The 11,724-nt window shown below is 45.1% G+C and overlaps 1 protein-coding gene across 4 annotated transcripts in view; it reads left to right on the forward strand.

The window, feature by feature from the left end:
- LOC126426775 (zinc finger protein OZF-like) overlaps positions 1 to 1,486 on the forward strand; it is a 162,700-nt gene extending 161,214 nt beyond the window's left edge. For all 4 annotated transcript variants that reach the window (XM_050088767.1, XM_050088764.1, XM_050088765.1 and 1 more), the window contains exon 8: positions 85 to 1,486. In XM_050088767.1, coding sequence (XP_049944724.1) covers positions 85 to 1,252 — 1,168 coding nt within the window. In that variant the 3' untranslated portion in view covers positions 1,253 to 1,486. The remainder of the gene's footprint in view (positions 1 to 84) is intronic.
- The last annotated feature ends 10,238 nt before the right edge of the window (positions 1,487 to 11,724 follow it).

Raw genomic sequence — 11,724 nt, forward strand, 5'->3', positions numbered from 1 at the left:
TGTTGTACAATATGATTTAATACTGTTTTTATTTTTAATTTTTGAAATAATGTATGTTTAATACATTCACATTATGCTCCACAGATTTGGGTTCTTCGCCACTGCGTCAACAGAAACAGCAATTCCTGCCCTGGCGGGACGAGTCGGTACCGATGTGGGATTGTCGCAGTATCGGATGCACGAGAGCGCACCTCACAGCAACTGTAATACTGCAGCGAGACAGAGTGTCGGGCAAGACTTTGAATGTAGTTCATGCTCTTCAGCTTTTACATTAAAGCACAGCCTCGTACTCCACGTGTTCACCCACGTACCGGGTGTGCCACCTCCGGACCACATCTGCAGAGTGTGCGGGGAGGTGTTCGACGACGCAGAGTCTCTGCTCGGACACGTGACTGCTCACGAGGACGGGCTACGGGGGGCTCTTCAGACTTCCGGAAGATCCGAGCTGCCTCACGACGGACGGAAGCCCCGAAAACGTCCTCACAGCTGCGATACGTGCGGCAAGGCCTTCCCGACGCCCCAGAGCCTGAACATTCACACGCGGACTCACTCCGGGGAGAGGCCGTACGCCTGCGAAATTTGCGGCAAAGCTTTCGTCCAGTGGATTCACCTCCACAACCACAAAATTACGCACTCCGACGAGAAGCCTCACCGCTGCGAAATCTGCGGGAGGACCTTCGGCCACTCCGACAGCCTGAAGAGGCACCTGCGGCTGCACACGGGCGAGACGCCGTACCGGTGCGACGTTTGCGGGCTGTCCTTCTCTCTTCTGGACAAACTCAAAACGCACAGGCAACTCCACACCGGAAAGAAAAAGTACAGCTGCGAAATTTGCGGGAGCTCCTTCGCCGCGCCGAACAGCCTGAAGGCGCACACGCGGAGGCACACGGACGAGAGGCCTTACGGCTGCGATGTCTGCGGCGAAAGCTTCATGTGGTCTGCGACTCTCAAGAGGCACAGACTGACGCATACGGGCGAGAAGCCCTACAGCTGCAATCTGTGCGAGAGGCAGTTTGCCGAGCTGAACACTCTGAAGAGACACTTGCAGAGTCATTCCGGCGAGAGGCCTTATAGCTGCGGACTCTGTGGAGCGACGTTTTGCTACCTCAGCTCTCTCAATGCACACGGCAGGGTGCACACGGGTGAGAAGCCGTACAGCTGCGACATATGCGGCAAGTGCTTTGCCGTGTCGAGTCACGTGAAACGCCACCGGCGGGTGCACGCGAAAGGCCCAGAGAAGCAAATCTCGTAAGAGCCCTTCCTCTTTCACTAATGGCACTAGTAACAAATACGTGTGTTTACGAAGAGACTCGAGGTATTCTAAATTGTTCTCGGGGCAATGTTGTCATGTTTTGCACTGGCGAATGGAGTTTGTGACTTCCCAGTGTTGTCGAGCAATCAGATTTTTGTTCTGTATCCGAGAATGTTATTGATATGTGCCTATTATGTTAAATAATAAACTAAGCAGAATGGGAGAACTATAAAATGATAATTTATCTTTTGCAGTCACCTGGTGCAAACTTCATAGAGTTTTATTTTAATCATTATTCAGGGCCTTAACATCTAGCTTTAAGACTGATTTGCTGGCCATCAGTTTTTCAAAAATATAGCTTCACGAAGGTAGCACGTGTAAAATATGGGAAGCGAAATTTATTTAGAGCTTGTACAGAAACCGGACTAAAGTTACAAGAGTCAAAGGATGTGAAAGGCGAGAAGTACTCTAGGAGTGAGACGGACAGTTGTAGCCTATCACCAGTGTTATTCAATAGTAAAGGAAACAGAGAAGTAATTTTGAAAGGGATGTGAAGTACAGGGAGAAGAAATAAAGACTTAAAGGCTCACCAGTGACACAGTAATTCTGTCAGAGATCACAGAATAATTGCAAGGGCAGTTGAACAAAGTGGATAGTGCCTTAACACAGATGTATATCAACAAAATTTAAATGAAAGCTAATGGCACGTCATCGAATTAAATCGAGTGATGCTGGGGGAATTAGATTAGGAGATGAGACACTTAAAATAGTAGATGAGTTTTGCTTTGCTGTTTGAGCAGCAGAATAACTTATCATGGTCAAATAAGACAGGGTAAAAAATGTATATTCACAATAGGAAGGAAGACGTTCCTGAAAAGAGATTCATTAACATTAGATACAGATTCAAGTGTCCGGACGCTTTCCTGAAGGTATTTGTGTGGAGTGTAGCTTTGTACAGAAGTGAAACATGGACAAGAAACTGTTGCAACAAGAACAAACTTTTGAATTGTGATGCTACAGAAGAAAGCTGAAGACTACGTGGGTAGATCAAGTATGTAATGAGGAGGTACTAAATCAAATTGGGGGGCAAAAAATTATTCACAACTTGACTAAAAGAAGGGAAAGGTTGATAGGACACAGTCTGAGGCATCAAGGAATCATCAGTTTCATAATGGAAGTTAGTGGAGGGGAGGGGGGGGGGGGGAGAGACTGTAGAGAGAGACTGTAGAGAGAGACCAAGGCTTGAATACAAAAAGAGGTTCAAGTGAAAAGTTCTGAAGAGGCTTTTATGAGGTGGACGAGAATAAAAAGCAGCATAAACCAGTCTTCAAACTGAACAGCTGCTTTGTGAAACACATTTTTTCATGAATGAATCATTCCCATTTGTGAAAGCTAAACGTCTCCAGACCACACCGCTCACAATAGACTCCCTCATACTACGTCCTCTCAGCACAAGTTGTGACATTTTAACTCGTAAATGGGATTTTTAGTATACATTGCATAATTTCATTAGTACTGTGCTATTATGGCACATTCTTATGTGGTAATGCAGCTAGGGTCAAACAGTTGTTTATTCTACAGAAACAGGCAGTAAGAACAAATTTCGGGCTTGCAGCCGGTCGTCGTTCAATACTTCGCACGATATTTCAACTGGGCACCTGCCAGTCATCTTCAGGTGAGCCGTCGCAGACTGGCGAAAACGTCCTCCGTTCCGCAATATATAGCGTACTGTAACTATTCTGCGCATGCGTCGAAAACTTGATAGTTGAACCACACTGCCTGCCGGCACCGCCCTCGCTGGTGGAATAGCGGAACTCAGTCGCCCTCTGCGTTGCTGTTTGCCATGGCAGTCGACGCACTCTGTCGTCTTCAATTTGAGCAAATCGTGGAGATGATGGGATTCCATGCACTGTCCAGCTGGTAGCCGCTGTCACGGTTTAACAGATTTTCCGCCAGTCGTATTTCTACGGATTCTTTAATAATGGAGTCCCAGAAAGATGTTGCTGTGGACAAAATCATTGTTTTCTCATACTCCATTGAATGTCCATTAGAAATACAATGTCCAGCAATAGCGGACTTGCTTGGCTGCAAAAGGCGGGTGTAACGATGTTCAGTGCAGTGTTCTTTGACGGTGCATGTGGTTTGACCTATGTAAGCCATACCACACTGGCACGGTATCTTTTAAATTCCGGCCTTTCGTAGTAACAGATTGTCCTTAACTGATCCCACAAGGTCCGCAATCTTCGATGGTGGGCAAAAAACCACTTTTACCTGAAATTTTCGGAGGATTCTTGCTATTTTAAACGAAGTGTTGCCAACGAAAGGAAGAAAAGCTAAAGATTGTTCCGGCATGTTCTCCTCCTTATTCACTTCCTGCTTCTTAGTTTTAACTGTTAGTGCCCTGTTAATCTGCCGGATGGAATACCCATTTTCGCTGAATACTGTCTTTAGATGGGCGAGTTCTTGAGCTATCTAGATCTGAGACAGTATGAGCTCTATCAACGAGTGTTTTAAGCAAACTCATGGCAACTCGATGCTTGCAGGTACAAATCAGTTTGAATGGGTTTCTGGTAAACTGATTGCCCTAGAGAACCACCATTCTTCCTTCGAACGAGGACATCCATCTTTCTCTATTTCCATGATGAACAGGATGTTACTATGAATGAAGTTGACATGATGTAGAAACTCCATTAATTTATCTTCTCCATGAGGCCACACTATGAAAGTGTCATCCACATACCTGAACGCTGCACTGAACATCAACGTTACACCCGCCTTTTGCAGCCAAGCAAGTCCGCTATTGCTGAACATTATATTTCTACTGGACATACAATGGAGTACGAGAAAACAATGATTTTGTCCACAGCAATGTCTCTCTGGGACTCCATTATTAAAGAATCCGTAGAAATGTGACTGGCTTAAAATCTGTTAAACCGTGACAGCGGCTACCAGCTGGACAGTGCATGGAATCCCATCATGTCCACGTTTTGCTCAAATCGAAGATGACAGAGTGCATCGACGGCTGTGGCAAACAGCAACGCAGAGGGCGACTGAGTTCCGTTGTTCCACCAGCGAGGGCGGTGCCGGCGGGCAGTGTGGCTCAACTATCAAGTTTTCGATGCATGCGCAGAATAGTTACAGTACGCTATATATTGCAGAATGGAGGAAGTTTTCGCCAGTCTGCGATGGCTCACCTGAAGATGACTGGCAGGTGCCCAGTTGAAATATCGTGCGAAGTATTAAAGGACAACTGGCTGCAAGTTCGAAATTTGTTTGAACAGTCAATTCGCCAGGAAAATTTTAAAATTCACAGGCAGTAAGAATATTGCGTAAAATTGATAACTGAACACATTACAGAACCCTGATCGAGGACCTACGGATACTTATGCATACATACCAAAACTTCTACTACATAATTATTTTACGCACATCAAAAAAAATTTTGCATCCACCCGGTTCCCAGAACTCCTGAAAAGATACGTAGACTGTGGATATTGTATCACAGACACAGTCCCTTTGATTGTTCAGAGATGTCACTAAACGTGCCCAAAGATGTAAACAAACATGCATGAGCAGTGCCTATTAGATGGATGGGGTTCGATATCCAATCAGTTCCAGTCATTCCGCCGGGAAGGAGGTACACGGCTCATGTTGTCTGTAGTTCAACTGTGCGTAGACGGTCAATACCGCGGTTCGATCGCATCCGCATTATTACTTTGTGACAGAAAGGGCTCTCGACAAGGGAAGTGTCCGGGCGTCTCGGAGTGAACCAAAGCAATGTTGTTCGGGCATGGAGTAGATACAGAGAGACAGGAGCTGTCGACGACATGCCTCGCTCAGGCCGCCCGAGGGCTACTACTGCAGTGGATGACCGCTACCTGCGGATTATGGCTCGGAGGAACCCTGACAACAACGCTACCATATTGAATAATGCTTTTCGTGCTGCCACAGGATGTCGTTTTATGACTCAAACTGTGTGCAATAGGCTGCATAATGCACAACTTGACTCCCGACGCCCGTGGCGAGGTCCATCTTTGCAACCACGACACTATGCAGTGTGGTACAGATGGGCCCAACAACATGCAGAATGGACTGCTCAGGATTAGCATAACGTTCTCGTTACCGATGAGTGTCGCATATGCCTTCAACGGGACAATTGTCAGAGACGTGTTTGGAGGCAACCTGGTCAGGCTGAATGCCTTAGGCACACTGTCCAGCGAGTGCAGCAATATGGAGGTTCCCTGCTGTTTTGGGGTGAAATTATGTGGGGCTGACATATGCTGCTGGTGGTCATGGAAGGTGCCGTAACAGCTGTACGATACACGAGTGCCATCCTCCGACTGATAGTGTAACCATATTGGCGAGGCATTCATCTTCACGGATGATGGTTCGCACGCCCCCATCGTGCATATCTTGTGAATGACTTCCTTGAGGATAATAACATTGCTCAACTAGTAGGCAGCATATTCTCCAGACATGAACCCTATCTAACGTTCTATTATAGATTGAAAAGGGCTGTTTAGGGACAACGTGACCCGCCAACCACTCTGAGGGATCTACGCTGAATTGCCATTGAGGAGTGGGACAATCTGAACCAATAGTGCCTTGATGAACTTGTGGAGAGTATGCCACAACCAATACAGGCATGCATCAATGCAACAGGATGTGTTACTGGGTATTAGAGGCCCGGTGTGTGCAGTAGTCTGGACCACCACCTCTGAAAGTCTCGCTGCAAGGTGGTAGAACATGCAATGTATGGTTTTCATGAGCAATAAAAAGGGCAGAAATGATGTTCATGTCGACATCTATTTCAATTTTCTGTACAGGTTTCAGATCTCTTGGAACCGAGGTGATGCAAAACTTTTTTTGATGTGAGTATTTGTAGTTGATAGCAAGAGTGAACTTAGGATGAACATAGCAATTCACAAGCAGAATATTAGAGATAGGAACAATTTTCATTTACTCAAAGGTGGCTTCTATAAGCTTCAGAAAGAATCTGAGTCCAATATAAGTGCAAGAGGTGATCAGAAACTAAGGTTATGAGGCAGCTTTTCATGGAGTTTCATCTGTTGTAGAGAAATTAATAGTGTGTGGTACTTGTGATGCATGCAGTTAGCGACCGTACAGAGTTTCAGCCACCCACGACCTACAGCACTAGTTGTAGGTAAACACAAATGGTGACTCATTTGGACTACAGGTCTCTGGCAGTGGTTTACGGTGAGACTGTAATGAACACCAGCATGTCACTGAACAGTGTGGAGGACCGCAAGGAGCCAAAACAGCACGGCATCGACAGATCTTAGCACAGCTTGCGAGGAGGAACTGCTTCGGGACAACAGGAGGATCACATTACGGCAAATGACAGGAAAATTTGGAATGTTTTTCAGAAGCATTCGCCACGTTGTTCACGATATCCTGCTGTACTGAGAGTTTGTTCACGATGTGTTCCACGAAATCTGACTAACTGATGCAAGGATACTTGCACTGGGGCAGTCTGCAAGTTTTGTGATGGTTCTCAGCGGAAGGGAACAATCTTCTTCGCTGCGTTGTCACGGGAGACAAAACATGGATCCACCACTACACTACGCCCCCCCCCCTTCCCCCTCCCCCCCCCCCCCCCCCAAAAAAAAAATCAGGACCCAGTCTTCAATGGAGTTGAAATACCCCTCCTCTCCAAAGATGTTGGCAGATTTCTGCCAGGAATCTGATGGCTACAGTGTTTTGGGACTTCGCAGATGTTATACTCGTGGAGGTTTCGGAAAGAGGAAATGCAATGACTGCTGGCCAATACTGTGAGATCTTGACAAGATTGTGTGAAGCAGTTGCGAGAAAATGGCAAGGAGTTTTGACTGCCAGCATTGCCTTTTGTCCTGATGAGGCACAATCTGATACCGCCGAGAAGACTGTCACAATATAGAAATGGTTTTGCTTGGACATTATCGACTACCCTCCCTACAGACCTTGCTCCAAGCAGTATTCGCCTTTTTCCTCACTGAGGAAGAACTAAGGAGGCCAATGATTATTTTCAGAGGAGGACAGGCAACACTTTGCGACATGTCTGAGCATGCAAGGACAAGATCACAATTACTAAAATATTCCAGGCTATCATGTCATAGGGCTAAGGGATTTCACTTCAAAACCCGACGATTTGTTCCCATCTGCGGAGGACATTTTCCCGGGGAATCGTAGCTTTGTTGAATGTCCGATTCACGCCCTGGCTCGCTACTGACCACAGCAAAATTTCTGCCCCATGAGCTTCTCTACAGTGGCGTGACGTCACGTGTTTTGAATATGCGAGTGAAACTGCCCGTTGTCAACTGCTGTCATCCACTGTTATTATCACCCCACGGTGGTAGACTGGTACACATCTTCTTCAGCACTGGAATCCAAATTTCATTCAATTTGACGCCCGCTTCCTTCCTATTAAAATTACTGGGGTGATTCACAATCTCTATGGCCTCTCTGTAAAGCCTTTCCTGCTATCCGCTTGTGGCTGCCAGTACTTGAGTCCTATCGAAATGAATGTGTTGGTCTCCTGGCTGTAAAGAATGTTCCACAACAGCTGATCTATCAATCAATCTCCCCTCTTCTGCAATTGCTCTTGTGCTCTTCTAGTCGTTTTTGACAGTTCTTTCTGTAATACCCAGGTACACCTCCCCACAACTACACGGAATCCTATAAACTCCAGCTTTTTCCAGCAGATGAGGAGCATCCTTGGGCTATTTTAGGTGATCTTGTATCTTCTGTGTGGGTGTGTAAATTACTGCAATGTTCTGCTTTCTCAAGATTTTTCCTATGTGACCAGACATGTCCTTAATGAATGGCAGCATAACTTTTGATTTCACCGGCATTGACTATCGCTATGATTTCTACGCAGTGGTCTTAATGCTGTCTTCACCTCAGTGAACGAATAACCATTCTTGAGCAATGCACTTGTGAGAAGTTTCAATTCTGCGTCAAGCAGCTCTGGCTCACAGATATTCCTTGCTCTATCCGCAAATGTTTTTATCATGCCTCGCATTTGTTGTGGATGGTCGTTCGAATCGCAGTGTAGTTAACTGTGTGTGTGTGTGTGTGTGTGTGTGTGTGTGTGTGTGTGTGTGTGTGTGTGTGTTTGGTGAGCTGTGTGGCCCAAGCTGCCATCTTATTTCTTGAAATCTAGTGCATGAAGGAAATTTAATCTTGCGCCTGCCTCCTGAATCTTCGGACTGATCTCGTTCAGGTGTTTGTGAAAACGATCCAGTTCCTCCCTGCCATGCCGCGACAAAACAAACATACCATCTACATAATGGAACCAAATATTTGGTTTCTTGTTCACAGTTTCCAATGCCTGCTTCTCACATTTTTCCATAAAGAAGTTTGCTATAACCAGGCTGAAGGGGTTCCCCGCCTGTTCTCAGTTCTATTTGAAATACTTTTCTCAGTGCTCTTTTCGACAGAGGACTTCTTTATCAACTGCTTAACACTTCTAAGAACTTTGTCAGTAGTGTCTTTAGTAGTTTCCTATATGTTTGCAGATCTAGTAAGTCATTACTCTTACGATGATAGTCAGTCACATTCAAAATAAATGTTGCGTTTCCCATGCCAGCAAGGAGAATGATAACACTATTATCTGCACTCACGCATTTTAAGGCATTCCTCTAACCCATAGTTAAATCCCTTTTTGGAGGCTTTGCACGAGACTATACCCTTACGGCTTCTATACGGATTTCTTCAGCTGTAAGCTTTTCCACACTATGAATGCCTGATTCTACACTGGCTGTTATTTGTTCCGTGGGCCCAACCCGTGGCCTAATGGCAAAATTTCCATCCTTGCCAATCAACATATAGGAAACTAAGTAAAGACCCCCACTGACAAAGTTCTAAAAACTTTTACGCGGTTGATAAACAAGTCCTCTGTTGAACAGAGTATTGAGAAAATTCTGTTCCATTCAGTTGTGTGAGCACCAAGACTTTACGGATTGCTGAAGATGCAGAAAGAATATGTTCCTCTAAGGCTTATAGTGAGTGCTATTGGTTCGCCCACTTATTTGATTGCCAAGTTCTTCAATACATTATTATGACCGTACATGGGACAATGCGATTCGTATATCAAGAATTAGTAAGTGAAATGGCATAGTGGTACATCTGGAGGACATATTAGTTTTGACGTGGTGTCGCTATTCACTGTGTTTCCACTCAGTGAAGTGTTGCAACAGCTGAATCGGATTTCTCCTCCCAATATTGGGAACTGTTTAAATATTGCCTCACAACCACGTACTTAAAATGGAACTAAGAGTTCTATGAACAGATGCGTGATGTTGCTACGGGGAGCTCCTTAAGGTCAGTTGTAAGTGTGGTGTCACCGCCAGCCACCCCACTTGCTAGGTGGTAGCCTTTAAATCGGCCGCGGTCTGTTAGTATACGTCAGACCCGCGTGTCGCCACTATCAGTGATTGCAGACCGAGCCCCGCCACATGGCAGGTCTAGTCTAGAGAGACTCCCTAGCACTCGCCCCAGTTGTACAGCCGACTTTCCTAGCGATGGTTCACTGTCTACTTATGCTCTCATTTGCAGAGACGACAGTTTAGCATAGCCTTCAGCTACGTCATTTGCTACGACCTAGCAAGGCGCCATATTCAGTTACTATTGATATTGATGTTGTGAATCATGTACCTTGAAGAGCGACGTTCATCATTAATGGATTAAAGTTAAGTATTAAACTAATAACGTCCGCTTTCTGAATTCTAATTCCTAGCCATGTTCCAGACCTCACGTCAGTATAGTTCTTCCTCCTCACGCCAGCCTGCGTGAGCTAAAATGCGTGCATTTTAGCCTCCACTCGTAACATGGTGTTGGCTCTTCAGCTAACACAAAAGTAACGAATTTCTTTATGAAAAAATTAGCGAAACAGGCACTAGAAACTGCGAACAAGAAATCGATGTATTGTGGTGGCATGTCAGGGAGGAAGTAGTTTGTTTTCACACACATCTGAATGGAATCAATCTGAAGATTCAGTAGGCAGGCGGGAGATTAAATTTCCTTGACACTAGTTTTCAAGAAATAAGATGGTAGCTTGGGCAACACAGTTTACTGAAAACCCACACACCCATTACCTACACCGGGGTTCGAACCACCAACCACAACAAAAGTGAGGCGTGATAAAAACATTTCCGGATAGAGCAAGGAACATCTGCGAACCAGAGCTGCTTGACACAGAATTGAAACATCTCACTAGTGCATTGCTCAAGAACGGTTATTCGTTGACTGAGGTGAAGACAGTGTTAAGACTACCGTGTAGAAATCATAGTGATGCTCAATGCCGGTGAAATCGGAAGTTTTCCTACCATTCATTGAGGACGTGACTGAGCACATAGGGAAAATCTTGAGAAAGTTGAATATTGCAGTAATTTACACACCCACACGAAAGATATGATATAACCTAAAATCGGCCAAGAATGCTCTCCAACCGCTGGAAAAAGCTGGAGTTTATAGGATTCCGTGTAGTCGTGGGGAGGTGCATGTGGGTACTACAAAAGGAACTGCCAAAAAAATGGCTCTAAGTGCACAAGGGCAGTTGCAGAAGAGGGGAGATTGACAAATCAGCTGTTGCGGACATCCTTTACAGCCGGGAGACCAACACATTCATTTTGACCGGACTCGAGTACTGGCAGCCACAAGTGGGTACCACGAAAGGCTACACAGAGAGGCCATAGAGATTGTGAAGCATCCCAGGAATTTTAATAGGAAGGAGGAGGGGCTGAAATTGAATGAAATTTGAAATCCGGTGCTGAAGAAGATGTGTAGCAGTCTCCCACCACGGGGTGATAGTAACAGTGGACGACAACAGTTGTCAACGACCAGTTCCGCTCGCGTATTCGAAACGTGTGACGTCACGCCACTGCACGGAAGCTCACAGTAGTGGAATTTCGCTGTAGTCAGTGGCGAGCCAGGGTGTGAATTGGACATTCGACAAAGCTACTATCCCCGATGAAAATTTTCTCTGCAGATGGGGACGAATCGTTGGGTTTTGAAGTGAAGTAGCGTAATAGCCGGGTATACTTGATTAATTGTGACATTTCTGGTGATGAAAGTTTACATTTTACAAGGAGAAGACGATTTCCAGTGTTCAAACTCGTTGCACATAGCAATATGTGCCTAAACTGATATGAAGGCTATGTTGAAAAATAACCTAAAGAATGTACTGTCAGTCAGCTGTACTGGTTATATAAAATAAAATGTTCGTGCTTCACTGCAGACCTTGTAAAATAAGTCTTATTAACCACTCCTTCTACACTTTATCTGAATTGATGGACTGAGGCATACAAATTCTGCCTAAATCTAATATTTCTATCTGATATATCACGTTTTTGACAGCACCCATACAGCTAATATTTGGCTACGTCAAGTTAAAGCGATTTAAGTATTAGAGATTAACAGCAGCTTAGCAGTATGAGAAGAGGGTCAGTAGATTGTTTCAAAGTATGTGTGTT

Source organism: Schistocerca serialis, chromosome 11 (genome assembly GCF_023864345.2).
Source record: "Schistocerca serialis cubense isolate TAMUIC-IGC-003099 chromosome 11, iqSchSeri2.2, whole genome shotgun sequence".
Taxonomy (NCBI): Eukaryota; Metazoa; Arthropoda; class Insecta; order Orthoptera; family Acrididae; genus Schistocerca; species Schistocerca serialis.